The sequence below is a fragment of the Haemorhous mexicanus genome, chromosome 5 (genome assembly GCF_027477595.1).
Source record: "Haemorhous mexicanus isolate bHaeMex1 chromosome 5, bHaeMex1.pri, whole genome shotgun sequence".
Classification (NCBI taxonomy): Eukaryota; Metazoa; Chordata; class Aves; order Passeriformes; family Fringillidae; genus Haemorhous; species Haemorhous mexicanus.
This window is the reverse complement of record NC_082345.1, coordinates 74,580,157-74,603,847: the sequence shown is the minus strand read 5'-3', so window position 1 is coordinate 74,603,847 and position 23,691 is coordinate 74,580,157. Positions and strand designations below refer to the sequence as shown.

The following is a 23,691-nucleotide window of genomic DNA, read 5'->3' as shown; positions in this document are numbered from 1 at the left end:
GGATTCAGGACCTGCTGGAATTCCTGTGGGATTCAGGATCTGTGGGATTCGGGACTTCTGGGATTCTGGACATGCAGGGTTCAGGATCTGTGGGATTCAGGACCTGTGTGATTCAGGATCTGTGGGATTTCTGTGGGATTCCTGTGGGATTCAGGACCTGCTGGGATTGAGGACTTGTGGGATTCAGGACCTGTGGAATTTAGGATCTGCTGGGATTCCTGTGGGATTCAGAACCTGCGGAGTTTGGGACGTGTGGGATTCAGAACTTGTGGGAATCAGGACCTCCAGGGATTCAGGGCCTGCTGGGATTCCCGTGGGATAGAGGACCTGTGGGTTTCCTGTTGGATTCAGGATCTGTGGGATTCCTTGGGATTCAGGATCTGTGGGATTCCTGTGGGATTCAGAACCTGTGGGAATCAGGACCTCCTGGGATTCAGGGGGTGCTGGGATTCCCGTGGGATTGAGGACCTGTGGGATTCCTTGGGATTCAGGATCTGGGATTCAGGATCTGTGGGATTCCTGTGGGATTCAGAACCTGTGGGGTTTGGGACCTGTGGAATTCAGGATCTGTGAATCCTGTGGGATTCAGGACCTGTTTGGATTCCTGTGGGATTCAGGATCTGTGGGACTCCTGTGAGATTTGGGACCTGTGGGATTCCTATTGGATTCAGGATCCGTGGGATTTGGGACCTGTGGGATTCAGAACCTGTGGGATTCAGGATCTGTGGTATTTGGGATTTTTGGGATTCAGGATTTGTGGGATTCGGGAGCTGCTGGGATTGAGGACCTGTGGGATTCCTTTGGGATTCCTGTGGGGTTCAGGACCTGTGGGATTCATGTGGGGTTCAGGACCTGTGGGATTCCTGTGGGATTCCTCTGGGGTTCCTGTGGGATTCCTGTGGGATTGGGGACCTGTGGGATTCCTGTGGGATTCCTGTGGGATTGGGGACCTGAGCTCACCTGTGGGCCTGGCTCTCCCTGTGGCCCTCGAGGTCCAGCTGCTCCGGCCCCTCCAGGCTTCCCCGGCCATCCCGCTTGTCCCTTGAATCCTCCCAGTCCTGGAACTCCCTTGGCTCCCTGGGAATCACAGGGGTTTTAGGGATGGGGCAGCCCAACCCCATCCAAACACTTCCATGGCGTTGGGAATACGGGAACACCCCCCACATTCCTTGGCGTGGGAGCTTTGCTCTCCACCTTTCCTTGTCCAGAAGGTGCTTGGTGACTTGGATTTTCCATCCAGCTATTCCCTGGAATCCCTAAATTCCCAGCTCACCTAAACAGAGCCCTTTCACTTGTAACCCTGGGAAAAATGAGGAAAGAGGAGAATCCCAAACCTCTAAATTTCACCTTCACCACTGAGCTTTCTCCCGGAGCTGCTGGAACAGAAAACATTCCCATGAAACCCAGCAGAAGGAAAAATCCAACACCCAGCAGCGGTGGAAAACAAATCTGTGGGAGAGGAGAGGGCCAGGAGAGGAAGGGAATGAGAATTCCCTGGGAATGATCTCCAAGCCACCAACCAGAGACTTCAGGAGGTGTTCGACCATCAGGGAATGGGGAACAGATTTGTTGTCCATAAAATCCTTTAAGATCCCAAATCCATTGGAGGCTGGAGTGCGGGAAGGGCCTGAGGGGCTGGAAAATGCCAAGAGATTTGATGGAGGCTGCTGAGGTTTTGTTTGGCTTTTTCTCCTTAAAAATTTACTCTCTTAGCAGAAATCCCAATTTTTTTCCCCCCTATGGCAGAGTACAAATATAGGAGTGTTTCAGGAATAAAGCAGGAAATTAAGGAATGCTGAGAAGGAAGACTTGTGGGGAGTGATGCAGGTGGGAATTCCTCAAGGAGATGGGAACAGAACTCGGGATCAGCTTGGAGACCTTTCCCATTTCCCATGCCAAGTGACCACAGCCTGATCCACTTTTATCCCAGGGATTTACCCTGGGAATGGTGGTGGAATAACTCTGCCAGTGACTCCCAGCCCCTCTGGATGGCCTCTCCTCACACTAAATTGGCTCCTCCTGGGATTTTTTCCACGCACAGAGGGGAATTTTTGGAGACCTCTCTCTCTCCTGCCCTTTTCCAACTGCATTCCCAACCCTAACATTCCGGCCAGTTGACATTTCCCCTCTGGAAAGGGCACCAGTGATGTGGGAAATGTTAAATTTTGTCAACTGCACCTGATGGAATGTGGGGTTTATTCCTTGGAAATGGCAGCGTGCTCGGCACCAACCTTTTCTCCTTTCTCCCCAGGAATTCCCAAGGCGCCGTCGCTCCCCGAGGCTCCTGGCTCGCCCTGGAAGGAACCAAGGTAAAATCATGGCTAACATGGGTTTGGAAAGGCTGGGATTTTGGGAATTAACTGGTTTTTCCTTGGATTAGAGCTATTTACTGAGTGTCACCTCAGTCTGGGTGCTGGTGGTATTCCAGGAGAGGGAAAATTCCCATTAAAATGGAGAAGAGCCTGTGGAGCATCGGGACTGGGATGGATGAACTCAGCTGAGGAGGTGAGTAAAGATCCCAATCCCAACATCCAGGAATCCTCACCCAATCCATGCCGGTTTGTGGGAACACACCCAGGAAAACCCAATTTATGCCCTGTGGAAGAAACGGGCATTTTCCAGAGGTGGATTTGGGAAAACTTCTGGGAAAACTCTCGTGGGATGACCTTTATTGACCCTTCCCAAAGCATTCCATGGTTCTGTGATGGTTCAGATCCTCACCTTTGGTCCACGCTGTCCATTGGATCCCGGAATTCCCGGTTTTCCAGGACTGCCAACCTCTCCCTGTGGATGGAAAAGCAGTGGAGGGGCTGTGAGGACAAAGAACCCCAAAAACATCAGGAAAACTCTGGAAAAGCAAGGAAAGGGATAACCCAGGGATGACACTCCGAGATGAAGTCTCACCTCAGCCCAGAAATTTTCAGATCACTAAAATTTAACTAATAACGAATGAGACTAATTAACAAACGACCACTAATTTAGCTCATTACCAAGATAATTTGGAATCCTTAAAACTGGAGATTATCCCAACTCCAAGCTCACCTGGAGGGAAGCAGGTGGGGGAATTCCCCAGATAAAAATTCAGGGACGAAATGGAGCGGGGCTGATGAATCCAGAGGTTAATAACAACAATAATAAAAACAAAATTACTTTTAAAAATTATTATGACCACAATAACAACAACAACATTGCCTCTGTCCCCAACAGCTCCCATTTCTCTTATCACGCTTCCCAACCCCTCCATAAAAAGCCCATTAAGGCTCATTGGATGTTGTTTACTGATAAGGAACTAATGGTGAGGATAAGAGCCCGGCACCAATTTAGACCTGAGCCCAGGCGTTGCTAAGCCACGGATCAGGAGGGATTTGGGCTGGGTTTAGTTTCGTTTTTAACCCTAGATTATCCTGCAAGCCTTAAAGCTTCCCGATCCATGATTCCCTGCTCTTCACAGGCCTTCCAGGAGGGGTTTTCCCACAGAAATGGGGTGGGTTCCTCAGGATTCCTGGATTAGGAAGGATTTGGGCTGGGTTTAGTTTCGTTTTTAACCCTAGATTATCCTGCAAGCCTTAAAACCTCCTGATCCATGATTTCCTACTCTCCATAGGCCTTCCAGGAGGGATTTTCTCCCAGAAATGGGGTGGATTCCTCAGGGTTCTGTGCCATGGATCAGGAGGGATTTGGGCTGGGTTTAGTTTCGTTTTTAACCCTAGATTATCCTGCCAGCCTTAAAGCTTCCTGATCCATGATTCCCTGCTCTCCACAGGCCTTCCAGGAGGGGTTTTCCCACAGAAACGGGGTGGGTTCCTCAGGGTTCCTGGATTAGGAAGGATTTGGGCTGGGTTTAGTTTAGATTTTTACCCTAGATTATCCCAAAATTCCCTGCCAGCCTTAAAGCTTCCCAATCCATGATTCCCTGCTCTCCACAGGCCTTCCAGGAGGGGCTCTCCCACAGAAATGGGGTGGGTTCCTCAGGATTCCTGGATTAGGAAGGATTTGGGCTGGGTTTAGTTTAGTTTTTAACCCTAGATTATCCCAAAATTCCCTGCCAGCCTTAAAGCTTCCCAATCCATGATTCCCTGCTCTCCATAGGCCTTCCAGGAGGGGTTTTCCCACGGAAATGGGGTGGATTCCTCAGGGTTCTGTGCCATGGATTAGGAAGGATTTGGGCTGGGTTTAGTTTCATTTTTAACTCTAGATTATCCCAAAATTCCCTGCCAGCCTTAAAACCTCCTGATCCATGATTCCCTGCTCTCCACAGGCCTTCCAGGAGGGATTTTCCCACAGAAATGGGGTGGGTTCCTCAGGATTCCTGGATCAGGAGGGATTTGGGCTGGGTTTAGTTTCGTTTTTAACCCTAGGTTATCCCAAAATTCCCTGCAAGTCTTAAAGCTTCCCAATCCATGATTCCCTGCTCTTCACAGGCCTTCCAGGAGGGGTTTTCCCACAGAAATGGGGTGGGTTCCTCAGGATTCCACACATGAAGCTTCCCTGGGAATGGGTGGGAAGCAGTTTTGGGAATGGGGCAGCTGGAGCAGGGAGGAAAGCCGGGCTTGGCTCACCTTGGCACCTTTGGCTCCGGGAACGCCGATCCGGCCTGGAAGCCCCCGCAAGCCCTGGGAATTAAGGAGATCACAGGGAATGAGGGCAGGGGAGGAATTCTGGGGCTGCTGGAAGCTCCTTCCCAACCTCTGCTCGTCCCAGCCTTTATTTCCCGGGATCATGGAGTGGCTGACGTTGGAAGGAGCTCTGGAGAACGTTTCTCCACCTCCCAATCCAAGCAGTGCCATCCAAAGCTTCCCAGGGATTTTGGGCGTCTCCAGGGATGGGGATTTCCCAGGATCTCCTCCATGTCCTACCTTTGTCCCTTTCTGCCCGGTGTCACCAGTGGTCCCAGGGTCACCTTTCCCTCCCTACGAGGGAAAAAAAGATAAAGGAGATGAATTTTTAGGAATAACGGGCCAAAATCCCAACCGTGGGCCAGAAGATTTTTTGGGAGCCTCCCTGTCGTGAGGGAGCTGATCCCAGGAATTCCATGAGGGATTCAGTGAAGGATTCCTTGGTTTCCTGCTCTCCACCAGGCAGAGAGGGACTTGGGATGTGAAGGGAATTGAAATTTGGGCGTTGGAAAGAAATAGGGAACTCAGGTTGGGAAATGTGGGATAAGTAAGAAATTTTGGGATATGGATGTGCTGGGAGCTGGAGGAGGAGAACTCCTAAAAACCAAGCCAGGATGTGCATTGGAGACTCTTCCAGGATTTGGGAAAGACCCTGAGGCCTTTAGGGGGTGGGAAGGGAAAGGAATGTGGGATCTGGGAAGGAGCAGACAGGAATGTGGGATTTGGGAAGGCCCAAAAGGAATGTGGGAACTGGGAAGGCACAGAGAAGAATGTGGGATCTGGGAAGGAGCAGACAGGAATGTGGGATCCCGGAAAGCACAGACAGGAATGTGGGATTTGGGAAGGCACAAAAGGAATGTGGGTACTGGGAAGGCACAGAGAAGAATGTGGGATCTGGGAAGGAGCAGGCAGGAATGTGGGATTTGGGAAGGAGACAACAGGAATGTGGGATCTGGGAAAGAGCAGACAGGAATGTGGGATCCAGGAAAGCACTGACCAGGATGTGAGATGCAGGAAAGCACAAAAGGAATGTGGGATCTGCGGAGGCACAGACAGGAATGTGGGATCTGGGAAGGAGCAGGCAGGAATGTGGGATCTGGGAAGGAGCCAACAGGAATGTGAGATCTGGGAAGGAGGAGACAGAATGTGGGATCCAGGAAAGCACAGACCAGAATGTGAGATGCAGGAAGGCACAAAAGGAATGTGGGATTTGGGAAGGAGCAGACAGAATGTGGGATTTGGGAAGGCACAAAAGGAATGTGGGATCCAGGAAAGCACCAAAAGGAATGTGGGATCCAGGAAAGCACAGACAGGAATGTGGGATTTGGGAAGGAGCAGACAGGAATGTGGGATTTGGGAAGGCACAAAAGGAATGTGGGATTTGGGAAGGAGCCAACAGGAATGTAGGATCTGGGAAGGAGCAGGCAGGAATGTGGGATCCAGGAAAGCACAGACAGGAATGTGGGTTTTGGGAAGGCACAGAGAGGAATGTGGGATCCAGGAAAGCACCAAAAAGAATGTGGGATCTGGGAAGGAGCAGACAGAATGTGGGATCTGGGCAGCACAGACAGGAATGTGGGATCCAGGAAAGCACAGACCAGGAATGTGGGATCTGGGAAGGCACAAAAGGAATGTGGGATCCAGGAAAGCACAGACAGGAATGTGGGATTTGGGAAGGCACAAAAGGAATGTGGGATCTGGGAAGGCACAGAGAGGAATGTGGGATCTGGGCAGCACAGACAGGAATGTGGGATCCACATTCCAAACAATCCTGCCACTCACCGGCTTCCCCTTCTGTCCCTGAAGGCCTCTGTCTCCTTTGGCTCCCTTGATCCCGTTCTTCCCATCCAGTCCTGCTGCACCCTGCCAGAAAATTGGGAAAAATTCATTCCAGAGCCTGTTTTTTTTCAGGGAAGAGGGATGAGGACAGTCCAGGGTGGAATCCCAGCTGTGGGATCCCCCAATCCGAGGGCTGAAGCTCCCCCAGGAGCAGCCCCAAGGCCTGAGGTTGGGATTTCTCTGCCATTCCTCACCCCAATCCCATGGATTGCAAATCCCTGGCAAGTGAAACCTGGGAGGGGATGAGTTTGTGATCCCAGCTGGGTCATTCCAGGCAAGCAGATTTGGATGGGGTGGGAATGGGAACAGGGATGGATTTAAGGAATGATTTAAGGGAGCTGCAGGTCTTTTATCCCATTGTGGGATTTTTTGGCTTTTGGAGCCACATCCAGCACTGGGAGCTCATTTCATGGAGTCTCCCATTGTTGTGGCAGCAAATAAAGCTGCTAAAAATCCTCTTTTTTTAATTTTTAAATTTTAATTTCTTTTCCCAAGGTTGTTGCAGTCTCCTCATCCATCCTGGCCAATTTTGATGGCATTTCCCAGCACCTGGATGTGAAGGAAAAATTGGATTTATCCCCACTTGAGCCCCTCTCAGGGGAGAATGAATTGGCTGCCTGAGCAAATCAGGAGCCGGACAAGTGGAATTCTCTGCTTGGAATTTGTTTGCTGTGGTGGTTGGAAGGAAACAAATTCATTAAGATTAAAAAAAAAATCAGATTTGTGTGCCAGGGACTCCCTGGATCAGGGGAAATCCATGTTCCTCCATATTCCAGGCACAGATATCTCCTTATTGGTAGCTGTTTATTGACACAATCAATAGAAAATTCCATCTGGGGATGTAAATAAACCATAAAACCCCGGGAAAATGGGAATACTTCTGTTTGCTGGGACAGATTGGAGGGCAATAAACCATTTGTGTGATGGTTGAATCCCACAGATCCGGGATACCTTCAAGTGCCTGGAGTTTTGAAGGAACTGGGAGCTGGGAGCAGACCAGGAATGGCTCAAAAAGCTTCTTTTTGTGCACTGAAAACCTGACATGAATTAGACTTCCCCTATTTTAATTTCAATTTAATTTAAGCTTTAATACTTCTCTTCATTATCCCAAATATCTCCAGTGCCAGGTTTTCCATGTTTTCCTGTCCAACCCATCTTCCTGCTTTCCATGAGATTCTTCTCTCCCTGAGAGAATCCCAGATGGTTTTAGGAAAAGTTAAACTTGCTTAAGGATATGCTGAAGGAAAGCTGGGTCTAAGCCTGGCCTACTTAGTCCAGAGCACATAAATAAGATTTAGACCTGGATTTTATCTCTCCACAAGTGGCTTCTTGCTCATCCTGGTCTGGAGAGATTTTGGAATGTGGATTGGAAGGTTTAAAATTGTAAGGATGTGCTGGAAATCTGGGTGTAAGCCTGGCCTACCTAGTCCATGCAATACAAATAAGATTTAGACTCGGGTTTTACCTCTCCCTAAGTGGTTTCCTGCTGGAGATATTTTGGAATGTGGATTGGAAGATTTAAAATCAGGATTGGACATGGCCTGAAAGGGAAGGTCATGTGGGTGATGCTTTCCCAGGACAGGGAAAAGATGGGAATTAAAAGAGGAAAGAATTGGAGGAATTTAAAGAGGAAAGGGGAAAAAAAAAGTGGGGGGGGGGGAGGCGGGAAAGAAGGAAATGGGAAGAAGCCAAATGGAAATTTGTTCCCTCGGATTTCCATCCCGGTGTCGTGCCAGGGAAGTCAAGGCTGGACAATAAATGGGAGAAAATTAAAATTTAAATGGCAATTTAAAGGCAATTACTGCAGGAATACTGGAAACAGACCCCGGCGCTTTGGATTTGGGATTCAAACGTGGCTGGAACGGAGCTGCCAACGCTGCGGGTCCACGCAGAGAGGCTGAGTCACCAACCCTGTGACGCAGAGAAACCTCGGATCCTCCTGGCTCCCGGGCGAAAATTCCCGCGGAGCTGCGGGCTGGAGGCAGGGAGGAGCCAGGGAGGAGCCGGGAATGAGCAGGGGGAGGCTGGAATCCATCGGGATGCTCCCCCGGAAGGATGGAGCCCTTTGAAGGCACACATCAAAAGGGGGATGAATTCCCAAACTTCTCCTGAAAGGTTTTGTGACGGTGTTCACCGGGGTCCCAGGGTGAGGGAAGGGATGAGAAAGTTGACTCCATGCTCAGAAGGCTGATTTATTATTTTATGATCTATATTATATTAAAACTCTACTAAAAGAACAGAAGAAAGGATTCCATCAGAAGGCTGGCTAAGGATAGAAAAGGAATGAATGACAAAGGTTTGGCTGTGACCGAGCCAGTCTGGACAGCCGGGCTGGGATTGGCCATCAATGAGAAACAACCAGGTGAGACCAATCCCAGACCCACCTGCTGCATCCCACAGCAGCAGAGAATCTTTGGTCACAGTTTGTTCCTGAGGCCTCCCAGCTTCTCAGGAGGGAAAATCCCAAGGAAAGGATTTTTCATAGAACACGTCGGTGACAAGGTTTTCCACCTCCTGGGCTCCCGCTGCTCAATGTTTGATGGGATGGTGGAAAGGGAATCTCCACCCCGGAGCTCCAGCCGTGGTTTTAGCCCTTCCCTGCTGGGTTTTGGTTGGGTTTATTTGCTGCAGTTTGGAGCTCCTTTCCCCCCCAAAAAAATTTGGTGTTTGGGGTGGGAATTGCCCGGGGGGGTTGAAATGAGAGGATCTGGAAAGGAATGTTCCAGCCTTCAGTGTTTTAGGGTTCTGTGTGATCCCAGTTTTCCTGGGAGACTTAATATCCATCACAAACTCAAATTCCTGCTTATCAACCATTCCCACTCCTGCTGAACTCCGAGTCTGGTGCGCTCCAGGGGTTCAGAATCCCTGGAAAACCAAAACAGAGAGCAAGAAACGAGGGAAAAGTGCATTAAAACCCAGAGTTTTGGGGAGAACAAGGGGTTAACCCGTGGCTATTTTAATGCACAATCACAGGGAATAAAGGAGAGGAGCTGGAAGCCGGAGTCCATGATCCAAATGACGAGTTAATGGGAATAAAAGGCAGCAATTGGAACATAAAAGAGGGAAGCGAGGCAGGAACAGCAAAATAAAAAGGGAGCAGAGCTCTTGGAAGAGAGGGGGAAGGAGGAGGAGGCGCCTGGAATATCAAAACTGAACCCGTGTGTGAAGTCAAGAGGATCCATTGAAATTTTCCTGGGAATAATTGCAGGGAGAAGACACAAACGCTGTCACAGCTCGGCTGGGAACTTCCATGGATAGGAAAACTGGGAGAGGGAATGGATGAGGGCGCTGAAATCGCTGCCAGGGAATTCAGCAGGAGCAGCAATTGTGGGCAATTTGTGGGAATAAAAGATGGGATTGGAGGGAAATGAAGGAAAATGAGGAGCACGAGGCTCTGCCTGGAAGATTTGGTGTTGGATCCAGGCAGGATGGGAGTTCTGTCCTCGGGAAAAGAGGACTTGGGGAATGAGGAACAGCTCGGGAATAACTCAGGGAAGGAATAATCAAAGTGGGAGCAGTTAGGAAATGAAGTGGGAGCTTAATTCCCATCAGGATCCTCCCTCAGGTGCCTGAATGGATGGGAATGATGGGTGAGAATTCCCTAAATCTTCCAATAAAACCAGTGGGAAGTGAACCTGTCAGAGGTGGCCCCGGGTGGGATGAATTCCAGAATTTATCGTGGATCCCCCAGCAGCATCCCAGCTCGGATCTGGCTTTTGCAATTTTGGGAATGTGGTGAGGGGTCAAATCCCAGCTTTGCCCTGCACCAGCAGAATCCCAGGACATTCCCAAAAGGAAAATTCTGGCTTTGCTGAGATGGTGGACGGCAGGACACCACTCTGGGGGAGTTATTATCCCCAAAATCCAGGGAAAACCGGGATGCTGGCATCCCTTTGCACTCAGCAACCTTTGCTCCATTCCTGGGTGGACTCACCCCATGGAGCCAGGTGTTTCCTACAAAACAATTCCATAAAAATCCTCAATCCAACACCTAGCAGTGCTGATCCCAGGTCTTGCAGCGCGTTCCGGCCTCGAGGCTTTGGCCAAGTGCTCAATTATTAATAATTATTGCCGTTTATAATTACTAATACCAATAATAATTAACCCAATTACTAATTGGATGAGGGCCTTTTCCTCAGGGAGCAGTTCCCACTTGGGATTCCAGGCCTGCCAATAATTCCCTGTCTGTGACAGGAATCAGTGGGGATTTATTCCTTTGGACAACCTTGGAAATTTGGAGTTTGGGCCCTTAATTTAAGAGCTGGACTCGATGATCCTGGTGGGTCCTTTCCAGCTCCAAATGTTCCATGATTCCGTGATCCTGAGAGTCTTGGGAGCTTGGAGACTTTTCCACTTGGGGTGAATACACCAAAGGCTTTAAAAACATTAAATAAATGTATTTTCCTTGCATTCCTTGATGCAAAATCATGGAATTATGGAATGGTTTGGGTGGGAAGGGACCTCAAAGCCCATCCCAAGGGCAGGGACACCTCCCACTATCCCAGGTTGCTCCAAACCCTGTCCAACCTGGCCTTGGACATTTCCAGAGATGGAATTTTTCTGGGAATTCTGTGCCAAGGCATCCCCAACCTCACAGAGAGGAATTTCTTCCCCAAGCCATAGCCCCAAACCTCTGGCTGGGATCCCTGATATCCAGGCTGTTTTTCCAACAAAAACCTCCTGGAACACGGACTTTGGGGAGCAGCTCCAAGTTCCCACTGCCTCTTCCCACCCTTTCCCAAATTCCTGGCCCTGGGAGAGGACCTGGGCCCTTCTCCACACCCAGGGTTTGGAAAGGCAGGGAAACGTTTTCCCACTCACGGAAGATCCCGGCGAGCTCGGTTCTCCTGGTTCCCCCTGCAAGGAAAGCAGGGATGAGTTACCCTGAGGAAGAGCTCAGATCCCTCTGGAAACAGGGAATGCTGTAGGAATTCTGGAAAAGGGACAAGGAGAGCTTTGAGGAGCTCCTTACAGCAGCAGCTGGAAGGGCAGTGGGATATCCCAAATATCCCAGCTGGAAAACAGTGAATTCCACCGGCTCTCAATGGAGCTTGGAGAACATCTCTGACCTCCCTCCTGGAATAGTGACATTCCAGCAACTCCTTACAGACCATTCCAGCCTGGGAAAGCTCCCAGAGCACTCTGCTCCTCTAAAATCTTCAGGATTTTCCTGGAAAAGTGCAGCTTCTCCTGCTTTTCCAGACCCTCAGTTATTCCAATCAGCAGTTTTGGGGAGGGAATGAGGGATTATATCCATGGGAAAACCGGGATGGGATTTTCCACCTCAGTCCTGGCAGGAGATTTGGAGCTCACCTTCTGTCCCACGGGTCCTCTGCTCCCGAAAAGTCCCATCATTCCCTTGGATCCAGCTTCTCCTTTGATTCCCTAAAATGTTAAAATCCCTGTTAAATACACGGTGAGCACTTGCTCTCTGCAATTTATCCACGGAAAAACCCACGGGGGTAACAAAGACCACCAAAAGCACCAATTCCATATCAAAATTCCATCCCAGGGCTTGGGAAGGAAGCCGCCAGTGCCAGGAGCTGGCAGGAACCCCTGGGAATTGTTCTGGAAAAGATTCCTTGCCCGGTGGTGGGGGTTGAAGGAAAAGAGGCAGGAAGGGGGTTTGGATCCTCGGGATGAGCTGTAACTGCCAAAAATCCAGGAGAAGATCCTGGCGGCCTCACTGGGGCTGGAGATTCCTCTCTCCAAAGTCATCCGGATATTTATCCCGGAGGAGATGTTGGTGGGTTATTTTATGGATTATTTTTCCTGGATTATTTTTCCTGGAATATTTTAATGGGTTACTTTTTATGGATTAATTTTCATGGAGGGTTTTTCATCAGAGTCCAATCGGACAAATGAAATACAGGGAATTTTATCCTACTTTAAAAAAACATGGGAGCATCTCCAAGAGTTTCCTTCACTTTGGGGACCTGAGCAGCGGGATCAGAGAAGGGCAGGATCCGCCTCTTCCCATGGGACATGCCCACCTTGGATCAGGCAATTCCCACCTGGACTACACCGGGATGCAGCTTCCCGTGGGAAACAACAGCAGCTGGATGTGTCACTGCTGCTGTGGGAACCTCAATTTATTCAGTCCTGGGTCAGGCTTGTGAAGCCAAAGCCATTTCCGAGAGATGGAAATTGGGATGAGTAGGACACAGAGACGGGAGCTGTGACTCAGCCGGGAGTGGGAGAACTCCGTGATTCCTCCCAGGAAAACGGGGCCGGGCTGGGACCTGGGATGAGCTCCTGGGGAGCAGAGGGAGAGGGAGGAGCTCTGCCACCACCCAGGGGACACAAGAGGGACACGGGAGCCATCCGAGCCTTACCAAGAGCATTCCAGGGGCTCCAGGAGCAGGGACGGCTCCTGGAGGGAGAGGGGGATGTGGGAATGGAATGTTCGCTTTTCCCTGTGGGACACCTGAGAAATGGGATGTGTTTGGGATCCCCAGGCCCCTTCCCAGCCCCCTCCTCTCCCCGGAGGTGCCAGAGTTGGATGTGGCCGTGTTTTCCAGAGAATCCCAGGATGGTTTGGGATGGAAGTGACTTTAAAGATCACCCGGCTCCAATCCCAGCCGTGGAACACCCTCCACTGTCCCAGGTTGTCTCCAATTCTCATCCAGGACACTTCCAGGGATGGGGTAGCCCCAATTTTTCTGGGAATTCTTTTCCAGGGATCCAGGGGCGTCCATAATTTTCCTGGGAATTCCTTCCACCACCCCCAGTCCCCTCCTCACAGGCTTTGGGAAGTTCCCACCTTTTCTCCTACGGGTCCGTCCTCTCCCTTCTCGCCTTTGTCTCCATCAAAGCCTGGCAGCCCCTGCTCACCCTGAAAGGAAAACCAGGAATTGGTGGATTTGGATTATTCCACCTCTCCTGGAAGGATCCAGCTGGATCCAAGTGCTGCTTCCCAGCGCTGATCCTGAGCAGGGAAGGGACAGCTTGGAAAGCCAAACTTACGGGATCTCCTTTGGTGCCTTTGTAGCCCTGGCGTCCAAAAATTGTCGTGGATTCACCCTGGAGAAAGGAGAGACAGGGAAAGGGATCCACCGGGAGCTCATGGATCCCACTGGGAATGCAGTGATTAACAACGGCGTTAATTGTTAGGGTTAATCACCCTTAATTAAAAGCTGGGTCATGAACGTGCCCAGAAAACCCCAAATCCTGAGGTTTCCCAGTGCCCTCCTGTCCCTAAAAACGCTGGAGCCCAGCTGGCGTTATCCCAGAACATTTCTCCCAGATGGAAAAAGACAAAGGGATCATTCCCCGATCCCGGTGCTGGGACAGATTCCACGAGTGGCACGTGGCTTTGTCACTCAGGGGGTTGGGAATTCCAGCTCTTCCCAGCTGTGGGAAGCAGCCGCAGGCAGGATAGGGAATGCTGCTGTCCGTGGTGTCCTGGATTGTGGATGCAGCCGGAGCTGAGGGATGGCACCAAGGTCACCCCTCAGAGGGAGGATTTGGGGGGTGACACCCCCGAAGTGCCACCCCTGGGAGCCACAGGAATCCCATGGACACACCCATGCCAAGCTCCTCAGGGTGTGGAATCCCGGCTATTCCAAGGAATGTCTCTGCTCTGGAGAAAGGATGGCTGTGTCTCCAAAGGTTCCCTTTGGAAAAAATTCCCTCCACTCAACTGCCTTCAGTGCAAATATTCCTGATCTGGGTGATTCTGCCTTGCTGGGGTTTTACCAACTCCACATCCGACAATATTCCCAAAAATCCGACATTTTTTGGACTCTGTCCAACCCTCACCACAGGACCCTTCCCAAATTCTGGCTTCACACACATTCCTGCTTCCCACCTCTCTAACAGAGCCAGGATGGGGCTCAACAAATTTTGGGAACAGAAGGGAGACTAAAAATCCTGCAGTTTATCTAACCCTGGGATCCATGGAGTTATTCCTGCACTGATCCAGGGAGAATGAGATGGAAAATTAGGCTGGAATCAGGTGGAACAAACCCAAGCCAATTCCTCCCTCCGGCTCCCGTTTCATCTCCGATTCCACCTCGTCTTTTACGAAGGCATCCTTTGGAAAGCACATCCCACATTCCTTCGGCCTGGGAAGAGCTCCGAGGCCTCCTCACGAAGCAAATTAAGAATTGATTGGTCTCCGGGGCGAGTTCCTTTCCAGAGGAGCTTCCTCAGAGACAAATGGGCCTTAATCACGGAATATTGCGTGACTCAAAGGCGGCATCATCACGGAGCTTTTCCAAAACCTCATTTTCCAACCAGCCATTCCGGCCAGGAAGGGACTTGACAAAACGCCGGGCACGAGTTCAGCGGTTTCCGAGCATTTTCCAGGAGCACTTGAGGAGTTATTTTCCCATTACCTGTCAGGAGCCAGCTCGGGCTGTTGGAAATTAAGGTTGGCTTTGGGGTCAGCTGCTCATTCCAAAAATCAGGGGGAATTTTTCTTCCTCGCTTTATTCAGGAGTTTTGTGCCCCAGCAAATCGTTCCCAAAATTACATTTTTTTTAAATTTTTTTTTTTTTTTTGGTTGCCGTTGTGCTTTGCAGGATCCCATCAAATCCACCCCACAAACTCAGCTCCCAGAGATGTCTCCAGTGCGAGGATGGAATCAAAAAAAAATTGATTTAAACTGGTGGGGGACCCCCAAAAAGGAGGGGGAGAATCCAGGTGTTGCCTCCTCCTAATTTCGTAGGCACAGCAAGGAGAGGATGGATCCAGGCTTTTCTGGGAGCCACACAGTGAAAGGAAAACCCCCAAAAAATCTGGAATGCCCTTACTCGTTCTCCCTTTGGTCCCAGAAGTCCCCGATCACCCTAAAAACAGGAAAAGAAAAAAAAATTGGGTGAATTATTCCCTTTTTATTGCCTCTTGTGTCGCTCAGGGCAATGACTCCCACTCCAGGGCACTAAAACCTCCTGGAGCTGGAAGTCAGATCCTCTGGACACTCTGGAAAGCCCTCAGCTCTCCAGGAAATGTGGTGGGAACCCCAAATTTATGGATTAGACAATGGATAAAACACCAGGGGACTGAGGTGGTTTTCCTGACTCCATGCTCAGCCCAATGTGGGATTGCTGCCGGGTTTCCCATCCCAATGGAATTCAGCACCTCCATCCTGCAGGGGTGGGATGAGATCCTAAAAAGGAAGGATTTCCCAAATTTCTCCCTCAAACCTTTTAATGGAATCGGTGTGGGATAGGAGCTGGAGTGCAGGGCACACGAGGCTGATCCAGGGGCTCTCCCAGCCCATTCCCAGGAGATCCAGGGGCTCTCCCAATCCTTTCCCAGGAGGTCCAGGGGCTCTCCCAGGCCATTCCCAGGAGATCCAGGCGCTCTCCCAATCCTTTCCCGGGAGATCCTGGAGCTCTCCCAGGCCATTCCCTGGAGATCTGGGATGATTCCCAAAAGCTGATCCAGGGGCTCTCCCAGCCCATTCCCAGGCTGGGGATCTGGGATGATTCCCAAAGCCTGATCCAGGGGCTCTCCCAGTCCTTTCCCAGGAGATCCTGGAGCTCTCCAAGTCCATTCCCAGGAGATCTGGGATGATTCCCAAAGGCTGATCCAGGGGCTCTCCCAGCCCATTCCCAGGAGATCCTGGGATGATTCCCAAAGCCTGATCCAGGGGCTCTCCCAGCCCATTCCCAGGAGATCTGGGATGATTCCCAAAGGCTGATCCAGGGGCCCTCCCAGTCCATTCCCAGGAGATCTGGGATGATTCCCAAAGGCTGATCCAGGGGCTCTCCCAGCCTGTTCCCAGGAGATCTGGGATGATTCCCAAAGCCTGATCCAGGGGCTCTCCCAGCCTGTTCCCAGGAGATCTGAGATGATTCCCAAAGCCTGATCCAGGGGCTCTCCCAGTCCATTCCCAGGAGATCTGGGATGATTCCCAAGGGCTGATCTGGGGGCTTTCCCAGCCCATTCCCAGGAGATCTGGGATGATTCCCAAGGGCTGATCTGGGGGCCCTCCCAGTCCATTCCCAGGAGATCTGGGATGATTCCCAAAGCCTGATCCAGGGGCTCTCCCAGCCCATTCCCAGGAGATCTGGGATGATTCCCAAGGGCTGATCTGGGGGCCCTCCCAGTCCGTTCCCAGGAGATCTGGGATGATTCCCAAAGCCTGATCCAGGGGCTCTCCCAGCCCATTCCCAGGAGATCCTGGGATGATTCCCACTGGTTTAAAAGGGCAGCTGCTCCCCACAACACCAGGGAACCATGTGAAGATAAGAGCTGCAGATGAGAGCTGCAGATAAGATAAGAGCTGTAGATAAGAGTTGCAGATAAGATAAGAGTTGTAGATAAGAGTTGCAGATAAGAGCTGCAGATGAGAGCTGCAGATAAGAGCTGTAGATGAGAGCTGCAGATAAGATAAGAGCTGCAGATAAGAGCTGCAGATAAGAGTTGTAGATAAGAGCTGCAGATAAGATAAGAGCTGTAGATAAGATCAGTTCTTACTCTTTGGCCTTTCACGCCTGGGAAGCCTTTTGGACCCTGGAAAAACATAAAACTACGTGAGGATCCACAAAAAGAGAAGGAAAGTGGGAAGGTGGGAAGTTGGGGAAGAGCAGCCTCCACCCAAAGGCAGAGCTGCTTCCAGGGCTGGGCTCCAGCATGGAAAATCTGCTGGAAGAACCAGCACAGGAGCTCCTACTTTAATCCTCTGTGCACCACCAGGATTCTCCTGGCAGGTGGATAAATTCAGCCAAATTCCCTCATTTTGAGAATCCCACTGGGATTTTTGGACCATCAAGGAAAAGCTGGGTTGCTCCAAGAGGTTCCTCCAAGGTGGAGGGGGATCCTGGATGGGGATCTCCAGATGGAGATCAAATCCTCCATGGAGGCCAAGCCAGGATGGGAAGAGCATTTGGGGAGGTGAAAACCCAACGTGGCCACCCCTGTTTGCTAAATTCCCAGGAATATGCAGGAAAATGGGAATTTCCATCTGCAGGGACACCCTCCACCAACCCAGGGTGCTCCAAGTGTCCAACTTGGCCTTGGACACTTCCAGACAGCCAAAACTTCTCCGGGAATTCTGTGCCAGAATCCTTCCCAGCCTCACAGGGAAGAATTTCTTCCCAACATCCCATTTATCCCTGCCCTATTCCAGTTTAAAGCCATTCCCCCATTTCCTATTGCTCCTTATAAAAAAATCCTCTTCCTCTCATTCCATGAAAAACAACAGCCTAATCAATTATAATAATTAATAAATAATAATGAGTTTATCCAAATTCCAGCTGCCCTTTGTGTCTCCCCCTACTCAGCCCCCTCCAGCGGAACAAGAGCCTGAAATTCCTGAAATTCCTGAAATTCCCCCAGACCTGACAACAGCAGGCTGGGATTGATATTCCAGGAGAGCTTCCAAACCTTGGGATGAGCCACACAAATGGACAAGGACAGTAAGGAATTCACGGGATTTCCACTCCCCCATCCCACTGGAATGCAGGCTCCCAAATTTCTATTTCCCACTGGAAGAATCCCATTTTCTTTCTCTCACGGCTCCTGGGGACTCTGCCATCCGTGGTTTTCCGGGAATGTTGGAACACTCACCATCATTCCAGGGGGACCCCGCATTCCCACGATGCCCTCGTCACCCTGGGGGACGCAGAGGGGCAGGGACAGCAACGAGGAGTGAGGCACACAGGGAATCCCAAACCCACAAACCATCCACTGGGAATGGGACAGGCAGAATTCCCTGTCCCCAGAGGACCTGTCCAGCCTCCTTATCCCTCCATCAGGATGAGGTGCCGGGTGTTCTTATGGATTGGGATGGAAGAGCTGCACTGGAGGGTCCATGGAGGCCTTGAGGTGACCCTACAGGACCTGCCTTTAACCTCAGGAATTGCCCAAATTCCAAATAACTGAGGCCAAATTTAGGTCTCCCATAGGAAGCCAACACAACCTGAGATCCTGGGATTTAGATTGATGCCGGAGTTGGAAGAGCAGAAACATTATTCCACCATTTCCTTTGGATAATGGATCTCCAGCGAGGTTTGCCCACAGCTGTTGACATTTCCAGGGAGTGTTTTGCCTCGGGAGCCTCATCCCAAAGCAGGTGGGGAGTTTGTCCCGATGGATTGGGCCATAAAATCCCAATTTATTTTTGGTAGAGCCACAGGAGCAGCAAATTTAAACGTGGCCTCCGATTCCGACTTTGTCTTTGCTGGAATGAGGCCAAAACTCCTCAGGGATAGGATGAAAAAGGAATTTTGCTGCCTGAAACCCTTCAGGAATTTCTGGGATGAGTGGGAGGGAGGTGATGGATAAAGCTGCCTCCAAAGGCGGCTGGAGGCTGCAGGAATCCAAGCCTGGAATTTTTATGGATGGACCTACCCGAGGGCCAGGAAATCCATGGGGACCTCTCGGACCTGTGGCTCCAACGCCGGCTTCTCCCTGGGAAGCAGAGAATTCCAGAGGTGTCACCGGGGACAGGGAAACCCCACCACACAATTCCTGGTTGGTTTGGCCAGGACTGAAGTCCCGGGAAGACTCAGGAGACTGAATTCCATGGATTTTCTGCTGTTCTCTCTGGAGGGTGCTCCAGGAACCATGGGAGGAAGGGAGGGAGGGTGGAATGGGATGAAGGAGGATGGGGTCAGGGAGAAGGAGCCAGGGGAAAGCAGGGATTTGTCCCATTCCCATCCCAGGATTTCTGCTCATGGCTTTCCTGGGAGGGTGGCACTGACCTTGTTGCCTTTGGGTCCAGGTGTCCCAGGAATTCCCTGTAGGAAAAGGACAACAAAATAAAAGGGAGGATTTGCTTTGCAAGTGCTCAGTGCTCTCCTAGCCCAACATTCCCAGAGGATGGAAGCCCATCCAGCCCAGATCCCTCATCCATCCCTCCCAAAAGGCACAGGGAATATGTACAAATCCACCTCTTTTCCGGGGGATCCCGATGGTCCCACGGGCCCAGGAGATCCACTCCGGCCTCTCCTCCCCCGTTCTCCCTGGAAAACAAAACCATTTGAGAGGAGAACACAGGGATGGGAAAGGTCCCGATTTCCCTGATCCAGACAAAAGCAGGAGCTGGTGATCCGAGTGTTCCCTGCACCGGCAGGAATTCCCCCATGGAAAGGGCGGTCAGACATTGGCAGGGGCTGCCCAGGGAGGTCTGGAGTCCCCATCCCTGGAGGTGTCCGAGGAATTCCTGGAGGTGGCACTCACTGGGGATTTGGCACAGCTTGGATCCCATGACTTTAGAGAGCTTTCCCAACCTGGCATTCCTCCCTCTGTTCCCAGGGATTAATGACCCCAAAATTCCAGCTGCCATCCCAATGGCCACTCCTTCCAAGTCCCACCAATAAATTCCCAGGAAGAACAACTTCCTGGGAGCTCCATTTTTTTTCTTTGGGAACCTGAGGATCCTCCCATCCTTCTAATCATTCCCAGTACCTTTCCTTTCCCAACTGGGATTTGTTCCCACTTCCCCGACAGCCTCCAGGCTCAGGAAAACCTGGAATTCTGGGGGTTTGGCCCACAGGGGCCACCTGGCACGGACAGTTTGCTCACTGTGGTCACCTTGAGGTGACAAACACAGCCCATGGTGTCCCCTCACCTTCTGTCCCGGAATTCCGGGCACACCTGGAGCCCCTCTGTCCCCCTGGGATCCGGGAGTGCCGGCGTTGCCGCGGATTCCTTGGATGCCCTGAGCTCCTGGAGGTCCCGGGGCCCCTGGCTCGCCCTGGAGAGGGAATCACAAGGAATTGGGTTTTTGGGTGGGATTTGCTGGAGAAAGTCTGGGATGTCTCCTTGAATTCCCATGACCAGTGCAGGGAATTTGGGGCACCACTTCCAGTCCTGATCCATGAGAAGATCCAAAGGTTGGAGAAATTATCACCGAACTTCAGGATGTCCTTTCTTCCCAAGTTTTGGTGACAAAAGGGCTTTTCCATGGCTAAATAAGGACAGAGCCTTTGGCTCCTGACCTGTGGCGAATTCAAACATCCCAGGGATCCCTGGAGCTCACTCCTGCTGAGCCCACAATTCCCTGGATTTTTTTCCCCAGCCTGAGATGTCTCTGCTGATTGCAGAGAGGTCAGCCCAAACCCTTCCATGATTCCGTATTTATCCTCAGGATCTCCCTCTGGATCGTCCCTTTGGAGGACACAGAGCATTCCCTCTATCCCAAATCCTTCTCCTGCCTTTCCAGGGTGATTTTGGTGCTTTCCCTTTGCAGCCACTTCCGTGCTCCACACCCAGCAGTGGAAAACCAGGATGACAAAGAGGAAAAAACCCAGGAAAAAAAATTCCAAGCGAGATTCAACCTTACCTTGAATCCAGGTGCTCCAGCCTGGCCAATGGGACCTCTGAACCCAATTCCTGGTTCTCCCTGTGAAAGGAAAGTCAGGAAAAATCAGGAATTCTCCTTCCAGTGTAAACCCAGCACAGGGAGAGTTTGGTTTGTGCTGCTCCGTGGAGATCCAGCTGAAATCCCACGGAGCTGATCCCATTCCGAGGGTTCCTGCAGAGCCCTCATCTCCTCTGGATGAGCTGAGCTGGAGAGACAAAGCTGCTGGGAATCAGCTCTGGAAAAGAGGGAGCTGGAATGTTCCTGGGAATGTTATCCCAGGACTCTGGGTCAGACTCATTCCCTGGCATTACTCATTCCCAAGGTGTCCAGTCTGTGTGATCCTCCTGGAATATTCCCGGGAACGTTATCCCAGGATTCTGGGTCAGACTCATTCCCTGGCATTACTCATTCCCACGGTGTCCTGTCCATGTGATCCTCCTGGAATATTCCCAGGAACGTTATCCCAGGACTCTGGGTCAGACTCATTCCCTGGCATTACTCATTCCCAAGGTGTTCTATCCATGTGATCCTCCTGGAATATTCCTGGGAATGGTATCCCAGCATTCTGGGTCAGACTCATTCCCTGGCATTCATGACTCATTCCCAAGCTGTCCTGTCTTTAGGATCCTTCTGGAATCTCCTCCTGGTCCCAGGCCACACCTGAGCAGGTGACCTGGACGCTGATCCCGAGCTGGGAATGTGGGATATGGGAAAAGGAGGAGAAGTCACCCCTGGCTGGCACCAGCTTCGTCCTTTACCTTCTGACCTTCTTCCCCTTGGTCTCCTTTGGTGCCCTGGGAATAAAGAGAGGATTCCGAGGTCATGGAATTGTCACCCCTGAGCAGGAGATTTCCAGGAATTCTCTGCCTGGAAAGTGGGAAAAAGCTGGGAAAATGCCCTAATTCCAAGGAATTCAGTGATGGAATGAGAGGGGAGATCAACACCCCTCTCAAGTTGTGTCTGGGTGAGTGACATCAATCTCTACTGCAATTCTTGGTATTTTTGGCTAATTTTAAGGTAATTTGCTTAAAAATAAATAATAAATATTATAAAATAACAATTAATTGCTTTAAAATAAATTAATTATTTTCAAACACCAAAATAATTAATTTAAATTAATTTAATTCCTTCGGTATCATGCACTGTTCTGTCCCAGCCTGGGAGTTTCACCTTCTCCATAATAAATAATTCTGATTAAGACATTTTGGTCTAATTATTTATTAATAATAAAGAATTAATTTTTATATCAATAGTTTTGGTTTGCTGCTGGACAGCAGCTCTGTAATTCCTTAGATTTAATCCACTGCTATTCCAGGCTGGGATTGGATCCAGCCCTATCCAGGCTCTTGGAGGAGATTCCCAAATAAACTTTGGAGCCCATTCCAGCACTCACCTTCTCTCCAGGTTCTCCCACGTCCCCAGGCTGTCCCTGCAAGACAAAATTCCCTTTCCAGCCACTCCTCTCCCCTCCTTTTCTCCCGGGGTTCCATCCAAAATTCCCCACGGGATTCTGCCTCCCACCAACCCTCCCTTTCTCCTGGAATTCCGTGTCCCGTCCCCCCGGATCTGCTGCCTGCTCCCTATAAATTTTCACCGCCCAAAGTGTCTCTGAAATGAGGTTTTTTTTGGGGCACTTTTTTCCATCCCTACCCTCATTCCAGGGCTGGAATTTCCTTGTCCATCCCATCTTTTAGTTCTCTTATCCAGCAGAAAAGGAACATTGGAAATCCCCCCTGGAATTTTTGGAATCGTAGGATGGAATAATTCCATCATTTAGGCTGGAAATTTCCTCAAAAATCACTAAATCCCACTCTTAAATTTTGTATTTCCTCCGGAGCATGGCAGATGTGTGGGAAACTGCTGGAATTTCAAAGGATCAGGCTGGAAAACCCATCCCTACCTTTTCTCCTTTGTCTCCAGGGGCTCCAGGAGCTCCCATGTCTCCCTGGAAAACAGCCAGCAGCCCTTTCAATCCCAAAAGTTCACTATTCCAAGGAACTTTCCCTTCCCTCTTTGCACCACTTGAATTTTTGGAGTTGTTGGATAGAATAATTCCATCATTTTGGCTGAAAAATTCCTCAAAAACCATTAAATCCAACCTTTAAATTTTGTATTTCCTCCTGAGCCTGGCTGATGTGTGGGAAACTGCTGGAATTTGGGAAAAAAAAATCCCAGGAAGGTTTGGGGATAAAGGTGGGAATGTGCCAATCCCAGTTCCCATTGATTGTCCTCTCCATGAGCAAATTCCCAAATTTCCCTTTCCCTTTCCAGACCCTCTCAGCACAGGGAATTCTGGTTTCAAAGGATCAGGAAAATCCCATCCCTACCTTTTCTCCTTTGTCTCCACGGGATCCAGGAGCTCCCATTTCTCCCTGAAAAACAACCAATCCCCCCCAAAAATCAATCCCAAGAATTCATTATTCCAAGGAATTTTCCCTTCCCTCTTGGCAGCAGGTGGGTGCTGCCCTCATTCCTGCTGCAGTTTTTGGCAAATATCCATGGAGGAATCCCTGAATTCCAGCACTCGCATTCCCAGAAAGGATTGGGAATTCTCCTGTGCAGTGGGAATGCAGAGGGAAAAGCACAAATCCTGGAGCAAAGGAAAAATCCAGGGTTTCCCTCTCCCAGGATACTGCGGGTGTGAAAGAATTCCATGAATTTGAAGGAGACAGGAGGAATCCCAAACTGATTGAGAATTCCCAAAACACAAACCCCATGTTTGGATCAGCTGGGAAAGATTCCACCCTGGAATTTCTGCTCATCCCCAAGGGCAGAACTGGTGATTCTGTCTCGATTTTCCTGATTTTTTTCCCTGTGATTCCTCAGTTTCCGAAATGAGACAGCTCTGGGAAAATGGATCCTTATCCCGGGAATGCGCATTGCAATGTGGGGTAGAAGCACTGACCTTTGGGCCAGGGGAGGAGGGATCTGCTGGGCCACTTCCCTCCTTCTGCAAGGAAAAATGCACCGGGATGG

General features: G+C 50.4%; 1 protein-coding gene across 1 annotated transcript in view; it reads right to left on the bottom strand.

Moving 5' to 3' along the window:
- LOC132328189 (collagen alpha-1(VII) chain-like) overlaps positions 1-23,691 on the bottom strand; it is a 94,182-nt gene that overhangs the window by 11,918 nt on the left and 58,573 nt on the right. The window contains 24 exon segments of the mRNA XM_059847946.1: positions 961-1,077; positions 2,232-2,294; positions 2,722-2,784; positions 4,560-4,613; positions 4,857-4,910; positions 6,399-6,479; positions 11,277-11,312; positions 11,769-11,840; positions 13,219-13,290; positions 13,422-13,478; positions 15,212-15,247; positions 16,884-16,919; positions 17,976-18,050; positions 18,053-18,095; positions 18,579-18,661; positions 18,759-18,818; positions 19,112-19,147; positions 19,301-19,372; positions 19,981-20,106; positions 20,695-20,754; positions 21,474-21,509; positions 22,109-22,144; positions 23,043-23,087; positions 23,621-23,665. Of these exon segments, the coding sequence (XP_059703929.1) occupies positions 961-1,077; positions 2,232-2,294; positions 2,722-2,784; positions 4,560-4,613; positions 4,857-4,910; positions 6,399-6,479; positions 11,277-11,312; positions 11,769-11,840; positions 13,219-13,290; positions 13,422-13,478; positions 15,212-15,247; positions 16,884-16,919; positions 17,976-18,050; positions 18,053-18,095; positions 18,579-18,661; positions 18,759-18,818; positions 19,112-19,147; positions 19,301-19,372; positions 19,981-20,106; positions 20,695-20,754; positions 21,474-21,509; positions 22,109-22,144; positions 23,043-23,087; positions 23,621-23,665 (1,458 nt within the window).